The sequence below is a fragment of the Sinohyriopsis cumingii genome, chromosome 5, assembly GCF_028554795.1.
Source record: "Sinohyriopsis cumingii isolate HCF-2022 chromosome 5, ASM2855479v2, whole genome shotgun sequence".
NCBI lineage: Eukaryota > Metazoa > Mollusca > Bivalvia > Unionida > Unionidae > Sinohyriopsis > Sinohyriopsis cumingii.
The window spans coordinates 150,106,769-150,132,464 of NC_142965.1; the positions used below are offsets into that span (position 1 = coordinate 150,106,769).

Consider the following 25,696-nt stretch of genomic DNA (forward strand, 5'->3'; position numbering starts at 1 on the left):
AGGTATGTATAACAATTTATAGATAGTCATAACACTTTATAGATAGATAAAACACTGATAAGAATGTAATTTATGACAATATATAGATCTTTAGCTCCTTCATATCACATTTGGTCTTTTACTTCTTTATTTCACATTCTATCTTGAACATTTCACATTCTTTCTTTTACTTCATTTCACATTTGGTCTCTAACTTCTTTATTTCATGTTCTGTCTTATCTTCTTCATATCACATTTGTTCTTTTACTTCTTTATTTCACATTAAGACTTTTATTTTTATCATTTCAAATTTGGCTTTAACTTTTTCATTTCACATTCTGTCTTTAACTTCATCATTTCACATTCTGTCTTTAACTTCTTGATTCTCTTTCTGTCTTTAACTTCATTTCTCATTCTGTCTTTAACTTCATTTCACATTCTGTCTTTAATGTCCCTATTGATACAGATTATTCCACATTATCCTATTGTATATTAACATGACGGTGCCTAAAGTGTGCGTTTATGCGTAAGCTTAATTCTGTAATAACCTTAAGCAATAATTACTTTATTTCCTGCATAAATAGAATGTCAATTAGGCAAAACTATTTAAGCATAAGCATAAATTTAATTTAGCTTAAGTATAATTAATCTTCCCTGATGCTTTAGTTGAATCAAATTTAAGAATAAAGTGCGTAAGTATGAAACATATACAATGCCACACTTTTATTATTTCTGGTAAATGCATAATCTAAATGCTATTCTAATCCTTGAGCAATTTTTTTAATTAAACTAAATTGGATTTTTCAAGCTTGATTTCATTTTTGTCTAGCTTAAGCAACAGCATGGCTTCATCTAAAATATTGATGCTAAAGCTAAATTATATTGATGTATAAGCTACGATAGTTTGTTAAATTAAAGTTAAGCCTAATGATTATAAATGCATGATTTATACATATATATCATACATACGTATATATCATACATATATATATATCATCCATACATATATATCATGCCTACATATATATCATACATACATGTATATCATCCATACATACATATCATACATGTATATCATCCATACATATATATCATACCTACATATATATCATACATACATGAATATCATCCATACATATATATCATACATATGTATATATCATACATACATATATATCATGCCTACATATATATCATACATACATGTATATCATACATACATATATATCATACATACATATATATCATACCTACATATATATCATACATACATATATATCATACATACATGTATATCATCCATACATATATATCATACATATATCAAATCCAAATGCAGCAAATTAATGCTGTACCATCATAAAGCAAGGATGAATACATGGACCTTATCCCAGGATACATGTATGGTTATTGTTAATGATGGATGCATGGTCATGATTTAACAATGCACACATGGTCCTGGTCCCAGGATACATGTATGGTTATTGTTAATGATGGATGCATGGTCATGATTTAACAATGCATACATGGTCCTGATCCATGGATGGATGATACCTGGACTGTCTAAGGATGGGTACATGGTCATGATCCATGGATGGATGATACCTGGACTGTCCAAGGATGGGTACATGGTCATGATCCATGGATGGATGATACCTGGACTGTCCAAGGATGGGTACATGGTCATGATCCAGTGATGGATTATACCTGGACTGTCCAAGGATGGGTACATGGTCATGATCCATGGATGGATGATACCTGGACTGTCCAAAGATGGGTACATGGTCATGATCCATGGATGGATGATACCTGGACTGTCCAAGGATGGGTACATGGTCATGATCCATGGATGGATGATACCTGGACTGTCCAGTGATGGGTACATGGTCATTATCCATGGATGGATGATACCTGGACTGTCCAGTGATGGGTACATGGTCATGATCCAGTGATGGATTATACCTGGACTGTCCAATGATGGGTACATGGTCATGATCCATGGATGGATTATATCTGGACTGTCCAAGGATGGGTACATGGTCATGATCCATGTATGGATGATACCTAGACTGTCCAAGGATGGGTACATGGTCATGATCCATGGATGGATGATACCTGGACTGTCCAATGATGGGTACATGGTCATGATCCATGGATGGATGATACCTGGACTGTCCAATGATGGGTACATGGTCATGATCCATGGATGGATTATACCAAGACTGTCCAGTGATGGGTACATGGTCATGATCCATGGATGGATGATACCTGGACTGTCCAATGATGGGTACATGGTCATGATCCATGGATGGATTATATCTGGACTGTCCAATGATGGGTACATGGTCATGATCCATGGATGGATTATACCAAGACTGTCCAGTGATGGGTACATGGTCATGATCCATTGATGGATGATACCTGGACTGTCCAAGGATGGGTACATGGTCATGATCCATGGATGGATGATACCTGGACTGTCCAGGGATGGGTACATGGTCATGATCCAGTGATGGATGATACCTGGACTGTCCAGTGATTGGTACATGGTCATGATCCATGGATGGATGATACCTGGACTGTCCAGTGATGGGTACATGGTCATGATCCATGGATGGATGATACCTGGACTGTCCAAGGATGGGTACATGGTCATGATCCATGGATGGATGATACCTGGACTGTCCAAGGATGGGTACATGGTCATGGTCCAGTGATGGATTATACCTGGACTGTCCAATGATGGGTACATGGTCATGATCCATGGATGGATTATATCTGGACTGTCCAATGATGGGTACATGGTCATGATCCATGGATGGATGATACCTGGACTGTCCAGTGATGGGTACATGGTCATGATCCATGGATGGATTATATCTGGACTGTCCAGTGATGGGTACATGGTCATGATCCATGGATGGATTATACCTGGACTGTCCAATGATGGGTACATGGTCATGATCCATGGATGGATTATATCTGGACTGTCCAATGATGGGTACATGGTCATGATCCATGGATGGATTATATCTGGACTGTCCAATGATGGGTACATGGTCATGATCCATGGATGGATGATACCTGGACTGTCCAAAGATGGGTACATGGTCATGATCCATGGATGGATGATACCTGGACTGTCCAAAGATGGGTACATGGTCATGATCCATGGATGGATGATACCTGGACTGTCCAATGATGGGTACATGGTCATGATCCATGATATATGACCTTGACCTTTAATGTTCATAATTTCATTGTGTTTATTTTTTCAAATTTTCATTGAAACCCTAAAGATTACTTTAAGTCAGTAAATGATAAAAGTGAAGCAAATTTGGTGAAAATATAAAATTTTATGCAATTAAAGAAATCATAAATTTATTTGATCAGTTATTTAAAAAGTGTTGATGTTCACAATTTAATGTGAAAACTTAGTGATATATTTATTTATGGTTCATCACATCATTAGAATTTTCATGAATACATCATACAGATTGTTTTAATTTCGTGAAGAATTCACAATCAAGAGAAAAGTTTAGATTTTAATAAACAACCTAATGAATGGAATAAAAAATAAATGTACTTATTTGAAATAGTCACAGCAACACATAAAAGCCATTACCAGTTTTGCATTTTCAGAGTGAATTGAAATCAATGATTGTTATTAAAACCCTTTCAATTCTAGGAGATAACATTATCAAAACTAAAATATTTTTAAAAAATTTATGTTTGTAAAAATGTTTAGCATTCCTTGCTATAATGGATTATATAAAATGTTACAATTTTAAAAACAATATTTCATAATTGTAAAAAGTTGCATAATTCAACAATTTAATTCAGAAAAAAAATCCCTTGAAATATGTGGCAGTGAGGAATCACTATCATTGTTTGTGTTGCAGTGGCAGGTTCAAGAAGGTGGGAAGGAGAAGCAGGCACTTCCTCACTCCAACTTGTCTAAGAAAGAAAACCAAAACAACATCAGCACAAAATAACCAGGACATTTCCTAGAGAAAGTTAGCTTTATGGTTAGATGGGTAGATACAATCACTGGAATGAAAGTAATTACCAGAGTGGATTTGGAATTCTGCATATGGAATATATTTGTATGAAATATTAATTTATATATCAGACTGTATAACCATATATCTAAATATTTATAGGGAAATAAATCTGGGTACACTTTCATACTATTTGTTATCCCCCAGGCTGATTGGTCTAAAGCGCTCACCATTCTTGATCACTGCCATCTCACCTCTGTCTGCGTGGGTTCGAGTCCAAGGCTCGGCTAGCATGAGTACGTGGGAAAGCCTGCCAGTAACTTCTCATGGGTCAATGGTTCTTCCCTGGGTTTTCCAGGGTTCTTCCTCCACCAGTTATACTGGCCGCCATGTATAGCCTATCTTGTGCTGAAAAATGGCGTTAAACCCTAGAACAACAACAACGACAATTACCCTCCTAGGTATGGGTGTGTACCATGGGTGTGAACCATACAACCAGAGTTCATAAAGGAAGTATTCTTAACAATGATCTTTACTTAAGGGCAAAAAGACCCAAAGGAACAAGAACACTCTTTTTGCTTTTCAAACATTTTGCTTTTTTAAACGTTAATTGCAACAAAAATTCACAGTGTTGCTGTTTTTTTCCTTTTGTAGCTTCACTTGTATGAATTCAAGAAATTTCAAGACCTACAAATTTTTATGAAGAGGAATCTTAGTCATGTAAGTATACTGACTCAGAAATATTAGTCATATAAGTATATTGACTCAGGAATATTAGTCATGTAAGTATATTGACTCATGAATCTTAGTCATGTAAGTATATTGACTCATGAATCTTAGTCATGTAAGTATATTGACTCATGAATATTAGTCATGTAAGTATATTGACTCATGAATATTAGTCATGTAAGTATATTGACTCATGAATATTAGTCATGTAAGTATATTGACTCATGAATATTAGTCATGTAAGTATACTGACTCATGAATATTAGTCATGTAAGTATATTGACTCATGAATATTAGTCATGTAAGTATATTGACTCATGAATATTAGTCATGTAAGTATATTGACTCATGAATATTAGTCATATAAGTATATTGACCCATGAATATTAGTCATGTAAGTCTACTTATTAAAAATTAATAAGTATACTTTGTCATGAAATAGAACTCAATTTAAGTTGTTGGTATTTACAGTTTATAAGTATACTTTGTCATGAAATAGAACTCAATTTAAGTTGCAAGTATCTACAATTTATAAGTATACTTTGTGATGAAACAGAATTCATTTTAACTTATAGGTATTTACAGTTTATAAGTATACTTTGTCATGAAATGAAACTCATTTTAAGTTGTTGGTATTTACAGTTTATAAGTATACTTTGTCATGAAATAGAACTCATTTTAATATATATATATATATATATATATATATATATATATATATATATATATATATATATATATATATATATATATATATATAATTTTCTTCTAGTTTGAATATGAAAATTCCAATGGCTGCATACTTTTCCTGTACAGCCTGGTCTTCTCTCGAACCATTCAGAAGTGAGTATTTTTTTTCTTCATACTTGTATCTTCCCATATTAATTAAATACGAATACAATGGTTTCTTTGGCAAAGTCTCACGATCTCAAACATGAATCCCTCATTAAAATGCTGTATACTGAAGCTATTGATTTTACTCATACCATACACCTTCATTAAAATGATGTATATTAGAGGTACATAATTTACTCATATCATATTCCTTCATTAAAATGATGTATATTGGAGCTATATAGTTTACTCATACAGCACTCCATTAAAATGATGTATACTGAAGCTATATAATTTACTCATACAGTACTCCTTCATTAAAATGATGTATATTAGAGGTACATAATTTACTCAAACAGCACTCCTTCATTAAAATGATGTATATTAGAGGTACATAATTTACTCAAACAGTACTCCTTCATTAAAATGATGTATAATGGAACTATATATGTTAAGGCTTTATATTAAGACTGCCTAATAATGAGGCACATTTATAATTATACATAATGAAGAGGGATCCATGGTTCTATCTGCCTAGAACCATTTTGTAATGAGGGGCATTACACTGAGGAAGTGATGCATTATTAATTATTTGAAACTTCGTGTCTAATGCTTTTAAGTTGTAATCAGGTGTTTATTGTCACAGTAACTGTGCCATCAACACTAACTTTTATATTCCATGTTCTAAATATGCCACATAATAAATAATAATTGTTGTTCCATGTTCTTGGAATGTCTTGTTATAAAACAATAACTTGTATGTTTCAACTTTCATGTTCTAAATATGCCTTATATATATATATATATATATATATATATATATATATATATATATATATATATATATATATATATATATATATATATTATATGCAATAAACTGAAAATGAACAGTGCAAAACTAGTATCTAACTAGCCTGAGCAGTTTTGCTCTTAATGTATCCTTTTCAAAGGCAAATACAAAACATAGACAGGACAAGCAAAAAAACAAGTAAAGAAAAACCATTGGAGTGTTACAAAACTTTACATGACTATTTCTACAGGTATGAAACCTTTAAATTTATTATGTTTCAGCTAGTTTACTTCAGCTTGATGTATATGCTGAACAAATGTTTTATATTGACCTAGAAATTGATGAGCAATAATGACATGTATTATTTTATGTAAATTTATGAAAGCTCAAATTATATCCTCTATATTTCATTGTTATTGTAATAATTATAGGCTGTTTATTAACTAATAAGCAAGTTTGGAGAATTATTTTTAAAAATTTTGTTGGCTATGAAAAGATAATTTTATTCGTTTTTGGCTGTCTTATCTAGTCTTGGTTTAAACCGCTTGGTTCCAATGTTCTAAGGTGGCGTATCTAGTAAGATTCCTTTTCTTTCCTAGTTTCGCAACTCCTGTTGGGGTTGTGTAAGGAATATGAGGAGTAAACAATTGTTTAAGGCATATGGTAGCTTTGACAAATGGGTATTTAAGAAAGAAAGATGCCTGTTTAAGACAGATGGTTGCGGGGCCTGGAGTGGTAGAGTGGTCTAAAGTGCTCACTGTTATGGATCACTGCCATCTCACCTCTGTCTGTGTGGGTTCGAATCTCCTGTTTGGCCAATGTGGGTATGTGAGAAAGCTTGCCAGTAGTTTCTCGTGGGATGGTGGTTCTTTCCGGGGTTTCTCGGGTTCTTCCACCACCATTTATACTGGCTTGCATGTATAGCCTATCTTGTGCTGAAAAATGGCGTTAAACCCTACAACGACAACGACAGATGGTTGCATGGTAGAGATGATAATTAAGGCAGGTTTGACAGTATTTTGAAGCGTAGGTAATTGTTGAAGACATATGATAGCTGTGACAAATGGCTGTTTAAGACAGACATATACATTTTCAAGACACGTGGATGTTTGGTGGAGGTGAGAAATAAAGCATGTTTGACGATAATGTGAATAGTAGGCAACTATCATTCTCACCGATATTGAATAATTTATTTCCATCTTCAGAGTGTATGAGGATATGGATATTGTGCCTGGTGAAAATAGGAAGGACAAGCTTCTAACAGACAATGAGGAACTTACAATTTCACTGCTAAATCTCTTATTGACAGGCAGAGCTGTTAAATATTTGCACAATGGAAATGTGGTCTTTGATTCCAGTGGGCAAATGTTGGTATGTAAATTCAAAGTTGTTTAAAAATGTGTGCTTTTAAATTCAAGCAACGTGTACAAGATTTATTGCTTGATAAATATTTTAGAGTTTAAACATTTGATAACTTAACGATTGCTTTTGCTTTGCTTTTATTTTCTTAATTAACTATTCCACCATATTTATCCATCCAAGATGAATAAATTCAAAAGGAAGATGCTTTAGTCATTCTACGACTAATTATTTTACTACATTTATGTATTTATTGTTTTTATATTACTTTTTCGTCTTTATATTATTTGTTGTTGTTTTAATTGTTGTCTTTATTTTGTTTATTGATGCCTTTATATTGTTTGTTGTTGTCATTATTGTTGTCATTATATTGTTTATTGATGTCTTTATATATTTATTGTTGTCTTTTGTTTTGATCCTTTACAATAATATTATTTTATCAGTTTTTTGTTTCATTTTCAATATTGTTTTCATATTTTATTGTATATCGATGTCTTAAATACAAAACAAATGACATCATCATTCCCATGGTTCATAGCACTGTTATTGTTTTCATATTTTATTGTTTATTGATGTCTTAAATACAAAACAAATGACATCATCATTCCCATGGTTCATAGCACTGTTATTGTTTTCATATTTTATTGTATATTGATGTCGTAAATACAAAACAAATGACATCATCATTCCCATGGTTCATAGCACTATGTTAGAACTGAAATAATAATGAATTTGATTCATCTTCTGAAATTGTACATTAACTATAAATTTATGGCAAGTAAGTGAAGAGCCTTATGATAATGCCATTCATTATAACACCTTTCCTGTTGAAAGAGGGTATGGATCCCATTTTGTTGATAGTAAAATACATGTATTTGATTACTGTATAAGGTATTCTCACTATAAGGTATAGTCTGCCTTCATTCCATTATGAATCATACCCCAGCCCTGGTATTCAAAAGTGTTTACCTGTATGAATCATACCCCAGCCCTGGTCTTCAATAGTGTTTACCTGTATGAATCATCCCCCAGCCCTGGTCTTCAATAGTGTTTACCTGTATGAATCATACCCCAGCCCTGGTCTTCAAACATGTTTACCTGTATGAATCATACCCCAGCCATGGTCTTCAAAAGTGTTTACCTGTATGAATCATACCCCAGCCCTGGTCTTCAATAGTGTTTACCTGTATGAATCATACCCCAGCTCTGGTCTTCAAAAGTGTTTATCTGTATGAATCACACCCCAGCCCTGGTCTTCAAAAGTGTTTACGTGGTACCATTACAGTCTTGAAGAATATTTATCTGGCACAATTAAAGTCTTCAATAATATTAACCTGGCACAATTACAGTCTTGAAGAATATTTACGTGGCACAATTAAAGTCTTGAAGAATATTTACCTGGCACAATTAAAGTCTTCAATAATATTTACCTGGCACAATTAAAGTCTTCAATAATATTTACCTGGCACAATTAAAGTCTTGAAGAATATTTACCTGGCACAATTAAAGTCTTCAATAATATTAACCTGGCACAATTACAGTCTTGAAGAATATTTACGTGGCACAATTAAAGTCTTGAAGAATATTTACCTGGCACAATTAAAGTCTTCAATAATATTTACCTGGCACAATTAAAGTCTTCAATAATATTTACCTGGCACAATTAAAGTCTTGAAGAATATTTACCTGGCACAATTAAAGTCTTCAATAATATTTACCTAGCACAAATAAAGTCTTCAATAATATTTACCTGGCACAATTAAAGTCTTGAAGAATATTTAACTGGCACAATTATAGTCTTGCTGAGGAATATTTAATCCCTTCAAACTTCACAGATTTCAAACTGAGCTGTGTTCTGTCAGTGCAAAATCTTTCTCTGTGAACAGTACATCAATGCATGAAGACTACTTTGAGGTGATGCACTGATGTACTGTTTACAGAGAAAGTGCACAGAGATGCTTGAAGATTACTTTTAGAGGATGCTTGAAGATTACTTGTAGAGGATGCATGAGGGTTACTTTTAGGGGATGCATGAGGATTACTTTTAGGGGTTGCACTTCATCCAAGTTGCCCTTAATATTAGTTAAAGAGAATTTACCTGTACAGTCCTATAATATTCATAACTTTAAAATACCCATTATATCTCAAAAAGAAAATCACATGTGCTACAGAAATTTCAAATAAGATGATGCATCAACATTGGATGAATACCATTTGTTTGCTGTCCTATCTTGGCAGTGAATGGATACCCTTTGTTTGCAGTCTTTTCTCTTGGATGATTTCCATTTGTTTGCCATCCTATCTCAGCATTATATGAATAGCATTTGTTTGCCATCCTATCTCAGCATGGAATGAACGCCGTTTGTTTGCCATACTATCTCAACATTATATGAATACCATTTGTTTGCCATCCTATCTCAGCATGGAATGAATGCCGTTTGTTTGCCATCATATCTCAGTATTATATGAATACGATTTGTTTGCCATCCTATCTCAGCATGGAATGAATGCCATTTGTTTGCCATCCTATCTCATCATTAGATGAATACCATTTGTTTGCCATCCTATCTCAGCATTAGATGAATACCATTTGTTTGCCATGTGGCATAGTGGGATAGATGATTGTAGGATGCACCTTATAACCAAAACCAAAATGAAGCACTTTGAATCAGTGAGGTTTAAAGCTTAAAATAATCTGTTCAACACAAAATTTAGAAGTATTCCTATTTTATGTTCAGGTTGATTTATCTGAAATTATTTCATATTGGTAATGGTAGTATTGTATTATTCATATTGGTAATGGTTGTATTGTATTGTTATATTGGTAATGGTTGTATTGTATTGTTATATTGGTAATGGTTGTATTGTATTGTTATATTGGTAATGGTTGTATTGTATTGTTCATATTGGTAATGGTTGTATTGTATTGTTCATATTGGTATTGGTTGTATTGTATTGTTCTTATTGGTAATGGTTGTATTGCATTGTTCTTATTGGTAATGGTTGTATTGTATTGTTCATATTGGTAATGGTTGCATTGTATTGTTCTTATTGGTAATGGTTGTATTGTATTGTTCATATTGGTCATGGTTGTATTGTAGTGTTCATATTGGTAATGGTTGTATTGTTAATATTGGTAATGGTTGCATTGTATTGTTCATATTGGTAATGGTTGCATTGTATTGTTCATATTGGTATTGGTTGTATTGTATTATTCATATTGGTAAGGGTTGTATTGTATTGTTCTTATTGGTAATGGTTGTATTGCATTGTTCTTATTGGTAATGGTTGTATTGTATTGTTCATATTGGTCATGGTTGTATTGTAGTGTTCATATTGGTAATGGTTGTATTGTTAATATTGGTAATGGTTGTATTGTATGTTCATATTGGTAAGGGTTGTATTGTATTGTTCATATTGGTAATGGTTGTATTGTAGTGTCCATATTGGAAATGGTTGTATTGTATTGTTCTTATTGGTAATGGTTGTATTGTATTGTTCATATTGGTAATGGTTGCATTGTATTGTTCATATTGGTATTGGTTGTATTGTATTGTTCATATTGGTATTGGTTGTATTGTATTATTCATATTGGTAAGGGTTGCATTGTATTGTTCTTATTGGTAATGGTTGTATTGCATTGTTCTTATTGGTAATGGTTGTATTGTATTGTTCATATTGGTAATGGTTGCATTGTATTGTTCTTATTGGTAATGGTTGCATTGTATTGTTCTTATTGGTAATGGTTGTATTGTATTGTTCATATTGGTAATGGTTGTATTGCATTGTTCTTATTGGTAATGGTTGTATTGTATTGTTCATATTGGTATTGGTTGTATTGTATTATTCATATTGGTAAGGGTTGTATTGTATTGTTCATATTGGTAATGGTTGCATTGTATTGTTCTTATTGGTAATGGTTGTATTGCATTGTTCTTATTGGTAATGGTTGTATTGTATTGTTCATATTGGTCATGGTTGTATTGTAGTGTTCATATTGGTAATGGTTGTATTGTTAATATTGGTAATGGTTGTATTGTATGTTCATATTGGTAAGGGTTGTATTGTATTGTTCATATTGGTAATGGTTGTATTGTAGTGTCCATATTGGAAATGGTTGTATTGTATTGTTCTTATTGGTAATGGTTGTATTGTATTGTTCTTATTGGTAATGGTTGTATTGTATTGTTCATATTGGTAATGGTTGTAGTGTATTGTTCATATAATATTGGTAATGGTTGTATTGTATGTTCATATTGGTAATGGTTGTATTGTATTGTTCATATAATATTGGTATTGGTTGATTGTATTGTTCATATTGGTATTGGTTGTATTGTATTATTCATATTGGTAATGGTTGCATTGTAGTGTTCATATTGGTAATGGTTGCATTGTATTGTTCATATTGGTAAGGTTTGTATTGTTCATATTGGTAATGGTTGTATTGTATTGTTCATATTAGTAATAGTTGTATTGTATTGTTCGTATTGGTAATGGTTGTATTGTATTGTTCTTATTGGTAATGGTTGTATTGTATTGTTCATATTGGTAATGGTTGTAATATCTATGTTTGTTAGGCTGATATTTCTATGTCATATTAGTGGAGGTTGGCATATCTTTTACCCTTATTTTTGTGGGATTGAATTAAAATTCAGAGTATGTTATTGAATTTGTTCTAGTAAACAATGATGTAGTCATATTCTCAGATCATTTTTGCAATGTCTTTCAGCCAAAAACTTTTCGAGGCGTAAATGAAAGAAGCCATGTCGGTTTCCTTTTCTGGGATAAGGGTGAGAATGATGATGAAAGGACAGAGGTATGTATCCCATAATGTACCATACATGTATTTTTATTACATAGATTGTCTGAAATTTGTATTTTTTGGCATGTTAGTGTATTTACCTTTATTTAAGTTCAAACATCATTATACATTTCATATTGGAGTAAGAATGTGTGAGTCTGTACTGTAGAATGTTACAATGAAGTTTTGAATTTTTATAAAAATACACATTACTACTAAATACTCCATTACCAGTATTTCTACTTTTACTAATACCAGTACTTATACATGCCCCAATACCAGAACAATGTACATACCCCAATACCAGTACAATGTATATACCCCAATACCAGTACTTGTACATACCTCAATACCAGAACAATGTACATACCCCAATACCAGTACAATGTACATACAACAATACCAGAACAATGTACATACCTCAATACCAGAACAATGTACATACAACAATACCAGAACAATGTACATACAACAATACCAGAACAATGTACATACAACAATACCAGAACAATGTAAATACAACAATACCAGAACAATGTACATACCTCAATACCAGAACAATGTACATACAACAATATCAGAACAATGTACATACAACAATACCAGAACAATGTACATACAACAATACCAGAACAATGTACATACCTCAATACCAGAACAATGTACATACAACAATACCAGAACAATGTACATACAACAATACCAGAACAATGTACATACAACAATACCAGTACAATGTACATACCCCAATACCAGTACTTGCACATACCCCAATACCAGAACAATGTACATACCCCAATACCAGTACAATGTATATACCCCAATACCAGAACAATGTACATACAACAATACCAGTACTTTACTTCTAAATACCCCAATACCAGTTCTTCTACACCCCCCCATACCAGTATTTCTACATACCCAATACCAGTACTTTTACATACCCAATACCAATATTTTACTTCTACATACCCAATACCAGTACTTCTACATACCCCATACCAGTACTTCTACATATCCAATACCAGTACTTTTACATACCCAATACCAGTATTTCTACATACCAAATACCAGTACTTTACTTCTACATACCCTAATACCAGTACTTCTACACACCCCAGTACAAACACTTCTACATACCCAATATCAGTACTTTACTTCTACATACCCCAATACTAGTACTTCTACATACCCTAATACCAGTATTTCTACATACCCCAATAACAGTATTTCTACATACCCCAATACCAGTACTTCCACATACTCAATACCAGTACTTTACTTCTACATACCCAATACCAGTATTTCTAAACCCCCCAATACCAGTACTTCAAGACACTCAAATACCAGTACTTCTACATATTCAATACCAATACTTCTACATACCCCAATACCAGTCCTTCTGCACACCCCAGTACCAGTACTTCTACATACCTGATACCAGTACTTCTACACACCCCAGTACAAATACTTCTACATATCCAATACCAGTACTTTACTTCTACATACCCCAATACCAGTACTTATACATACCCCAATGCCAATATTTCTACATACCCCAATACCAGTATTTCTAAATACCTCATTGTCAGTATTTCTACATACCCCAGTACCAGTATTTCTGGATATCCTAATACCAGTATATCTGCATACCCCAATACCAGTATTTCTACATACCCCAATACCAGTATTTCTAAATACCTCAGTGTCAGTATTTCTACATACCCCAGTACCAGTATTTCTGGATATCCTAATACCAGTATATCTGCATACCCCAATACCAGTATTTCTACATACCACAATACCAGTATTTCTACAGACACCAATACCAGTATTTCTACAGACACCAATACCAGTAATTTTACATACCCAAATAGCAGTACTTCTGCACACCCCAATACCAGTAATTTTACATACCCTAATACCAGTATTTCTACATTCCGCAACACCATGCATTACTTTTACATATCCCAGTACCAGTACTTCTGCATACCCCAATACCAGTATTTCTACATTCCCCAATACCAGTACTTTTACAAAGCCCAATACCAGTACTTTTACATACCCCAGTACTGGTATTTCTACATACCCCAATACCAGTACTTCTGCATACCCCAATACCAGTACTTTTAAATACCCCAATATCAGTACTTCAACATACCCCAATACCAGTACTTTTACATACCCCAATACCAGTATTTCTACATACCCCAATACCAGTACTTCTAGATACCCCACTAGCAGTTTTTATCCTTCTACACACCCCAATACCTGTAATTTTACCTACCCCCAAGCCAGTACTTTTATATACCCCAATGCCAGTATTTCTACATTTCCAAACACCAGTACTTTTACATATCCCAGTATCAGTACTTATACATACCCCAACATCAGTTCTTATACATACCCCAATCCCAGTATTTTGGCATACCCCAATACTGGTACTTATACATATCCCAATATGAGTACTTTCACTCCATGTGACATACAGTACATAAAAGGTGTATTTACCATTTTCCAGTCATGTCTGTCTAGTAGCCACTGTAGGACACCACCATACACAGTGAAATCTCAACAATTTGCAGGTGTAGTCAGGCATGTGTTACACTAATAGACTTCACTGAATTATCAACTGCAGTTAAGTTCTAACAGAATATACAGCTATCCACAAACTCTGTATGTAGGATTCACTCTTGAAGTGGAGCTGAGTGAAAGTTACACCTGCTCAGAAATGTATAGAGACAGGAAACGTCTCTGTCATAGTTCACTCAACTTCACTAATGAGCAACAAGCTCCAGCATGCATGCTATATGATCAATACACTTTGTGCATATTGTAGGTATTAGAGTATGGGATAGTAATTGTAACTTTCTTCATACCCAGGTAACAAATTACATGTAAATGTAACACTTAATTTCCTATGGATGAATCAACCAGTGAGGAGGTAAATCTGAAATGAATGGCAGCCCATATGCTATGAAATGAATGGCAGTCCATATGCTATGAAATGAATGGCAGTCCATATGCTATGAAATGAATGGCAGTCCATATTCCATGAAATGAATGGCAGTCCATATGCCATGAAATGAATGGCAGTCCATATGCCATGAAATGAATGGCAGTCCATATTCTATGAAATGAATGGCAGTCCATATGCTATGAAATGAATGGCAGGCCATATTCTATGAAATGAATGGCAGTCCATATGCTATGAAATGAATGGCAGTCCATATGCCATGAAATTAATGGCAGTCAATATGCTATGAAATGAATGGCAGTCCATATGCCATGAAATGAATGGCAGTCCATATGCCATGAAATGAATGGCAGTCCATATGCTATGAAATGAATGGCAGTCCATATGCTATGAAATGAATGGCAGTCCATATGCTATGAAATGAATGGCAATCCATATGCTATGAAATGAATGGCAGTCAATATGCTATGAAATGAATGGCAGTCCATATGCTTTGAAATGAATGGCAGTCCATATTCTATGAAATGAATGGCAGTCCATATTCTATGAAATGAATGGCAGTCCATATGCCATGAAATGAATGGCAGTCCATATGCTATGAAATGAATGGCATTCCATATGCCATGAAATGAATGGCAGTCCATATTCTATGAAATGAATGGCAGTCCATATTCTATTAAATGAATGGCAGTCCATATTCTATAAAATGAATGGCAGTCCATATGCCATGAAATGAATGGCAGTCCATATTCTATGAAATGAATGGCAGTCCATATTCTATGAAATGAATGGCAGTCCATATGCCATGAAATGAATGGCAGTCCATATGCTATGAAATGAATGGCAGTTCATATGCTATGAAATGAATGGCAGTTCATATGCCATGAAATGAATGGCAGTCCATATGCCATGAAATGAATGGCAGTCCATATGCTATGAAATGAATGGCAGTCCATATGCTATGAAATGAATGGCAGTCCATATGCTATGAAATGAATGGCAGCCCATATGCCATGAAATGAATGGCAGTCCATATGCTATGAAATGAATGGCAGTCCATATTCTATGAAATGAATGGCAGTCCATATGCTATGAAATGAATGGCAGTCTATATGCCATGAAATGAATGGCAGTCCATATGCCATGAAATGAATGGCAGTCCATATGCTATGAAATGAATGGCAGTCCATATGCTATGCAGGTGCCCTCAGTTTGATTCATTATGGGCAATCATTCTCTTGGTCAAACGTATATGCCATTATTAAGAGAATGAATAATTTGGGTATTCTAGGGCTGCAAAATTACATTTCCCACATGATACAAGCTACATCACACACTTTAAACATTTTCCTACTTTTTGGGGACATAAAGTCTTACAGGTAGCTTTCTATTTCTTCACAGAACTCTTTGCCATTTCATTTGCAATGATGAAACCATATGATGGCTGACAAATATTTCAAGAGAGAAAAAAATGTAAGACCATGGCATAGAAAAAAACACCCATATTGGCAACTTTATTTTCTTTGGTGATCTTTGACAAAAATACATACTCTGATATATGCATACATGTACAAATCATAACTCCCAAACTAGAATAGCCCTGTGCCCATGTCAGTCATTGCTCCCAAACTAGAATAGCCCTGTGCCCATGTCAGTCATTGCTCCCAAACTAGAATAGCCCTGTACCCATGTCAGTCATTGCTCCCAAACTAGAATAGCCCTGTGCCCATGTCAGTCAAAATATTATACAGACTTCTCTTCTTTAAGAGTCTGTTGATTGATTTTTGTAACAACTAAATTGTAAGTCAGTTGTTTTTACAGTTAGTGATTTGATCCATGACATGAGAAAATTTAATGTAGCTATAACACTGGCAGTTTTAGTCGTGTAACTCAAACTCTTTTTCAGATTGGGAGCATGCTGAAGACACCGAGGAATCCAGTATGGGTGACCCTTGTCAATAATCAGTTTGGGCTCCTCTTCAGCACTAACAAAGACCTTGTGAGTGACTGGCGAGTGGAACACCGATTTGTGTTGCATTATTACACTGGCCTTTCTTGCCATGCACCTACTGCACTCACTGTTGGTATGTACACATATTTGCTGCAATGTTTTGGGGTCTGTTGTCTTTTCTTAAACTCTTTTGTCATTAAAAAGCACTATTTTCTTTCCACAGGTATATTGAAGCACATTTTCAGCTCCCAAAGTTACCCTATTCATGGGTGTGTCCCCACCCATTTTATTCTATACAAGGGAAAAATAAAAGGGACAGAGGAACAATGATTTTATCAAGAAAACCAAGACAGGAGGCCAAAGTTGGTCTGATATTCAGTATTGCTCATATACTTATTTTACCTAATAGTTGATCATTTCAGTTGAAGCAGCTTCTGTAGCCTTATGTAAATTATCTCACAACCTTGGTATTATGTCAGTTTATCTGTTTTGAGTTATCTTAAAAAAATATTTCCAAAGATAAATGCATAAGTAATTTGCATATCTATATCTAACAACCAAACTCACCCAAGATCTTGATGATATAGACCTAGGTACCAAGTTTTATCAAAATTGGATGAGAAATATCTTCCTTAGAGAAGTATCAGCCATAGATGACTGGTCACATCATCATTATGGGCAGATTTCACATGATATACAGCATATAACCATGATGATGTAAATATATTTACTGTAAAATTGAAACTAAAGTCAGTTGCCAGAGTGATAATAAGCTCAGTCAGTTAGATACAAATTTACCTCACACACACACACACACACACACACACACACACACACAAACACACACACACAAACACACACACACACACACACACACACACATATATATATATATATATATATTTAGAGTCTCATAATCGAAATCGTAGAATATTTTGATGATATTAGACAGTTTACAATTTTTTTATCAAAATTTTATCATTCCAAATGTGATGAAACTTAGGTCAGAAATGTGACCTCCTGAGTGCTCTTTGGACTCAGCCAATCAGATGCAGGATCACCTAATTAATATGCATGCATCTTGTTCAGTATTGAGCTCATCTAGGGATCATAATGATTAAGTTTATCTTCCCAGTCTGTTCAAAATTTGACTAGAAATATGGCCTCCAGAGAGTTATTAAAAATAGCCATTTCAGATGTTAGATCACCTCATTAATATGCATTGGTTCTGTTCATTACTAAGCTCTTCTGAGATCTTTTTGTCATAAACTGAAACTCTAAATTGGATCAAAATTAGATCAGAAAAATCGCTTCTGTAAATCAATGCAGAATGACTTCATTAAAATAGATGGGTCTCAGTAATTGCCCAACTTGTCCTAGCTTTTGATGATATATAAGCTAATGTTCCAGGTTTGATGAAAACTGGACCAGAATTATCACCTCCAATGTGATATCAAGCTCAGCCAATTAGATGTTGTTGTTGTTGTTGTTGTTGTAGGGTTTAACGCCAATTTTCAGCACAAGATAGGCTATACATGGTGGCCAGTATTAATGGTGGAGGAAGAACCTGGAAAAAACCCAGAAAGAACCACCGACCCACGAGAAGCTACTGGCAAGCTTTCTCACATAACCACATTAGCCGAATCCGAGACTTGAACCGATGCAGACAGAGGTGAGATGGTAGTGATCCGTAATGGTGAGCACTTTAGACCACTTGGCCACTCGGGGCCCCGCCAATTAGATGCAAGATCACCTCATTAATGTGAATGGATTTCACTTGTTATTGAACTCATCCATTATCTTGATAATATAACAGTATATTGGACAATGGATTACAATTGAGTCAGAAATATGGCATCCAACATAGTAACAAGCAATGGTAGATGAACAGAAGTTCAAAAGAAATTGGGCAATATACTGTAAATTAATTTGGCTTTACATCCAGGTCAGCCTAAAAATAATAAATATCATGGATGGTGTAAAATATTCATTTAATTGTCATTTTATCATACATGAAAGATACTTTTCTTTGTCACATATGTAATGTATACGAATATCTATAGTAAAAATTCAGGAAATAATGAATAAAGTTAGCTTGTTGACAACAAAAAGCTATATATACCCATCTGTAAGTTACATCCAACTACAAACAACATAGACTCTGATATGCAATCACATAAGGCATCAGAACATTGGGGTCTTTGCTATTTGTTCTACTGAATACTCCAGATGAGGCTACATTGACCATGATTGATCAGCACATCATGCAATGGCTGATCTGGGTCTTGAAGGTTTGCTATTGGATCTGACTTATAAATGAGTAGATATGGTACTTTTTTAATCTCATCTGATGAGTATAGCTTATAAGTGAGTATATACGGTATTTTTTTATCTCATCTGATGAGTATGGCTTATAAGTGAGTAGATATGGTATTTTTTTATCTCATCTGATGAGTATGGCTTATAAGTGAGTAGATATGGTATTTTTTTATCTCATCTGATGAGTATGGCTTATAAGTGAGTAGATATGGTATTTTTTATCTCATCTGATGAGTATGGCTTGTAAGTGAGTAGATATGGTATTTTTTTATCTCATCTGATGAGTATGGCTTATAAGTGAGTAGATATGGTATTTTTTTTATCTCATCTGATGAGTATGGCTTATAAGTGAGTATATACGGTATTTTTTTCATCTGATCTGAAGAGTATATGATTTGATATAATTTGTGCTGACAACACCTTACACAACCCTTTAGCACCAGTCGAAGATAATTCTTCATGGTTTTAATTTTGAAAATCAGCATTCATAAAAATATGGATGGGTGAAAGTGGTGATGTGTAAGGAAAATTTTCAGAAAACTACTCTTGCAGACACTCGGAGTATTTACAAGCCACCAGAACCACGGCCAGAACCACAGCCAGGTAAAATGGGAAAGTATGGCTTGTGGTGTTAACCGTCCTGCTATAATTGATTAAGATCATTTGGTGGTCCTCAATTTTAAGAAAAACTATATTGATTAGCAAAACTATTATCTGCAGAATTAATATAAAATATTTTAATATATAACTCTAAAGTATAAATATATCAATTATACTATCATATAGTATAAAATATTACAATTATATTACCCTGCAGTTAATATAAACTATTACAATTATATTACCATATATTATAAAATATTACAAATATATTACCATTTGATATAAAATATTACAGTTATAATATAATTAGTATAAATATTATTTATATTACCATGTAGTTAGTATAAAATATTACAATTATATTACCATATGGTTAGCATAAATATTATAGTTATATTTCCATACAGTTTGTATAAAATATTGCAAGCATACTACCATACAGTTAGTATAAAATATTACAATTATATCACAATATTGTTAGCATAAAATCATAGTTAATATAAAGCATTACAATTATATTACCACAGAGTTAGTATAAAATATTACTTTATTGTAGAATTAGTATGAAGTATTACAATTATATTACTTTAGATTTAGTATAAAAGATTCCATTTTTATTACCAAATAGTTAGTATAAAATATTATATTATCATAATTAGTATAAAAAAATGTAACACTAATATAACCACAGTTAGTATAAATATTACAATTATATTACCATATGGTTAGCATAAATATTACAGTTATATTTCCATACAGTTTGTATAAAATATTACAAGCATATTACCATACAGTTAGTATAAAATATTACAATTATATCACAATATTGTTAGCATAAAATCATAGTTAATATAAAGCATTACAATTATATTACCACAGAGTTAGTATAAAATATTACTTTATTGTAGAATTAGTATAAAGTATTACAATTATATTACTTTAGATTTAGTATAAAAAATTCCATTTTATTACCAAATAGTTAGTATAAAATATTATATTATCATAGTTAGTATAAAAAAATGTAACACTAATATAACCACAGTTAGTATAAATATTACAATTATATTACCACAGTGTTAGTATAAATTATTATCATACAGTTAGTACTATTAGTATCAAAATTGTATCAGTATTTATAATGACACAGTGGTTAGCATGAAAGACTCACAACTAAAAATGCATGGATTTAAACCTTACAGTTGCATAAACCCATGCTAGGTAGCCATGTGTGCCCTTTGGCCATGCACTTTTTTTGAATTGCCTCAACATTAAAAAACTTGCTTGTGTTGATGTGTGACTAAACATGAAAATTAATACCAATCTAAACCAGCATTGCATTATTGTTGTATGTTATTTAATCTAGCTTTAATTTTAAAGAATGATAAGTTACATCAAAACTCAATAAAATTCTTATGAAAATTAATATAATTACAATGTTGTTTTATCTTTAAAAAGTAACTAATACTTATTTAGGTAATTTTATAATATGATATGTATTTTTTTAACATATATATATATTTGCTTCAGGATAACACAAAAAAATAATTCATTAAGACAGTTCTTGATTATATTTCTTTGAGGTACAGTAATACTAAATTCATTTTTTATAATTAACTCAAACAGTTTTTGATTCTATATTCTTCACAATAAAAATAAAATAAAATCTCACTGAAACAGTTCTTGATTTTTTTTCTTTAGGATAACACTAAAATCATATTCCATTAAACAGTTTTTGATTCTGTTTTCTTCAGGATAAAACTAAATCACATTTCATTAAAACAGTTCTTGATTCTGTCTTTAGGATAACATAAAATCATATTTTATTAAAACAGTTCTTGATTCTGTCTTTAGGATAACACAAAATCATATTTCATTAAAACAGTTCTTGATTCTGTCTTTAGGATAACACTAAAATCATAATTTAATGAAACAGTTCCTTTTCTTTTCTTTAGAATAAAACTAAATTCATATTTCTTATTCCATCAAAACAGTTAATGACTATGTTCTTTTCAGGATAACACTAAAATCATATTCCATTAAAACAGTTCTTGATTAGTTTATATTTTCTTCAGGTTAATACTAAATCATATTTCATTACAACAGTTCTTGAATCTATTTTCATCAGGATAGCACTAAAATCATACTCCATTAAAACAGTTCTTGAATCTATTTTCTTCAGGATAGCACTAAAATCATACTCCATTAAAACAGTTCTTGATTATATTTTCTTCAGGATAACACTAAAATCATACTCCATTAAAACAGTTCTTGATTATATTTTCTTCAGGATAACACTAAAATCATATTCTGTTGCAACAGTTCTTGATTATATTTTCTTCAGGATAACACTGAGATCATACTTCATTAAAACAGTTCTTGAATCTATTCTTATCAGGATAACACTAAAATCATATTCTATTGCAACAATTCTTGATTATATTTTCATCAGGATAGCACTAAAATCATACTCCATTAAAACAGTTCTTGAATCTATTTTCTTCAGGATAGCACTAAAATCATACTCCATTAAAACAGTTCTTGATTATATTTTCTTCAGGATAACACTAAAATCATATTCTGTTGCAACAGTTCTTGATTATATTTTCTTCAGGATAACACTGAGATCATACTTCATTAAAACAGTTCTTGAATCTATTCTTATCAGGATAACACTAAAATCATATTCTATTGCAACAGTTCTTGATTATATTTTCTTCAGGATAACACTAAAATCATACTTCATTAAAACAGTTCTTGAATCTATTTTTATCAGGATAACACTAAAATCATATTCTATTGCAACAGTTCTTGATTATATTTTCTTCAGGATAACACTATAATCATACTTCATTAAAACAGTTCTTGAATCTATTTTCTCAGCATCTTTTTTTGTTTTCTTTGAATCCTAATTGCTGTTAATTTTGCTTTCTTCTGTGTATCAGCAAATTTTGCAGATACAATTTGTGTCCTGTTGACCAAGTAGGACTTGAACTACAGTAAGGCTGTATCATGAATGCCAAATACATGCTGGAGACGGTGAAGTAATATATCATGGTCTATTGTGTCAATGCTGCAGACAAATCAAGGAGGGTGAGGACTGTAATCTTTCCGCTATCCAATGCAGAGAGAATGTCATTAACTACTTTTAGAAAAGTAGTTTCAGTATTGTGGCAAGGGCGATATGCAGATTGTACATTGCTAATAAGACTTTGAATTCAGATGAGATACAAGCTATGATTGAACAACCTTTTCTAAGATTTTTTATATGAATGGGAGATTAGAAACTGGGCAGTAGTTCTTTGAATCATTATGGTCTAGTGTTGGTGTTTTCAGCAGAGGCTTTACAATGGCAGTTTTGAAAAATGATGGGAATTCCCCAGATGAGAGAGAGGTATTAATAACATCAGTTAGTGAAGGCAATACTGGATCTAAGCACTCAAGCAGCAGTGATGCTGGAATTGGATCAAGTTCACATGATTTTGTTGTACTCTTCATCAGGATTGTACATACGAAATCCATAGCGACAGGTTCAAATGCTGCTAATGGTCGCCACTCAAATTCTGTATTCCAACTTTATGGTGACGATGAGTCAGTTGAAATTGTGGTGTCAAGCTTATCTCTAATGGTTTGTACTTTGTCACGGAAGAAATTTGCAAACATGTCCGGAAGGTCGACTGGAGAGAAGGTAGTTGGAAGTGGTGTAGATTTTTTCCTTGACATAAGCTTGTTAGTAATCTCAAAGAGCTCTTTGCAGCTGGAACTTTCCATGATCTTAGTACTGTAGTGGGCTGATTTCGCTGCATGGACTATATTTGTGACACTCTTCTTAGCGGCTTCATAGATTTGCTTATGAATAGTGAGTCTGGTGGAAAGCCAAAGCCTCTCAGCTTTACGGCGGTCCCTTTTAGCAGTTTGAAGCTAGTCCCTAACACTGCTATACCATGGAGATCACTTTTGAATGGATACTCTGCACTTGGTAGCTGGTACTTGTTTGTCGAGCAATGAACGCAGGCAGTTATCAAGTTGTACTGCTGTAGTAGGTAAGCAAGTTGTTAGGTTTGCTTCGATGTCGTGCATTAGTTTGGTTCTATTTATCATATGGAGGTTTCTCTTAGTAGCAGATAAAGGTGGAAGTTTAAGGACTGATATTTCAAGATGGCTTATAATACAGAGGTGATTTAATGCAAGGTCATGGGATACAAGGGAGGACCGTAGAATGTTATCATCAGGTCTATGAAGAATCCAGTCTAAAATGTGACCATGTTTACGGGTGGGTTTGTTAACTGACTGTTTGAGGTTGAAAACATTAATGGAATCTATGAGTTTTTATGTGTTTCCATTTCGGGGACAGTCAAAGTGAAAGTTGAAATCACTAAGAATAATCGGGTTGCCACTTATCAAATTTCCATACTCCAGGAGATTCGGAAACTGCTCCATAAAGAGAGTTTCAGCCAGCTTGTTTTTTCTACTAGGAGGAGGGTGGTATAGGCAGAAAAAAATGGACTGACATTTGCTCCAGTGTGAGTGTGGTTTGGACTAGTTCAAACGATGTGTGGTCGAAATTGAATGTTGTGGTTAAGACATTTGATCATGGAGTTCTTTGTGATGACAGCAATTCCACCTCCACGAGAATTATGGGGGAATGACTTGATGGAGTAACCAGTAGGTGCTAGATCCGCATACTTGGGCTCATCGCCTGATGTTTTTAGCCATGTTTCTGTCAGGAAAAAGACATCAATATTCTGGTCGTTGATAAAATTAACTATTTCTGTGCGCTTTTCCGGTGGTCCTACTGACTGGGCATTGAATAATGCAATACACAGAGGTTTCTCTTGGATAGATGACACAAAGGTTGACAAATTAATAGGGATTTGAATTGGTTATCTAAATTAACAGTTAAATTTTTTGTTAAATTGTTGAGCCGAAATAAAGGAGATACCTGGAATTCTTCTTCCTGTTCTACACCGGCCAGCTTTGAAACAACGTTTCTTTTTTCGCTTCTGTTTACATTTAGGTAATGATGAATGTAGTTCCAGTTTGTTTAGTCTAGAGCACAATGTAGTGTGGTGAGCCAAGGAGTGATCATTTAAAGCAATTAATGAGGGTCCATCATAGCATAAACGGGTTGACTGGCGAATATCACGTGATGGCGGTTTGTTCAAAAAGAGAGGAGCAATACAGCTGAGAAAAAGTCTAATTGCTCTCATTTCCAAAACAAGGAGTTGAAGAAACACATACGAATTTAACAGCCAATACATAATGAACACAATAATGTAGATGAAGACAGGCAACAAGCACAAATATCAAGAAAATGGCATAAAAAACGGAACAGCTGCTTCAAGCTGGTTAA

At 33.3% G+C, this 25,696-nt stretch overlaps 1 protein-coding gene across 3 annotated transcripts in view; it reads left to right on the plus strand.

The window, feature by feature from the left end:
* The window catches only part of LOC149800448 (inactive ubiquitin carboxyl-terminal hydrolase MINDY-4B-like), a 145,935-nt gene that overhangs the window by 95,430 nt on the left and 24,809 nt on the right, over positions 1–25,696 (plus strand). For 2 of the 3 annotated variants that reach the window (XM_089960068.1, XM_089960069.1), the window contains 6 exons: positions 4,635–4,700; positions 5,482–5,552; positions 7,542–7,707; positions 12,425–12,511; positions 17,380–17,557; positions 20,296–20,346. In XM_089960068.1, coding sequence (XP_089816194.1) covers positions 4,635–4,700; positions 5,482–5,552; positions 7,542–7,707; positions 12,425–12,511; positions 17,380–17,557; positions 20,296–20,346 — 619 coding nt within the window. The remainder of the gene's footprint in view (positions 1–4,634; positions 4,701–5,481; positions 5,553–7,541; positions 7,708–12,424; positions 12,512–17,379; positions 17,558–20,295; positions 20,347–25,696) is intronic. The other variant, XM_089960071.1, reaches the window with a different exon arrangement.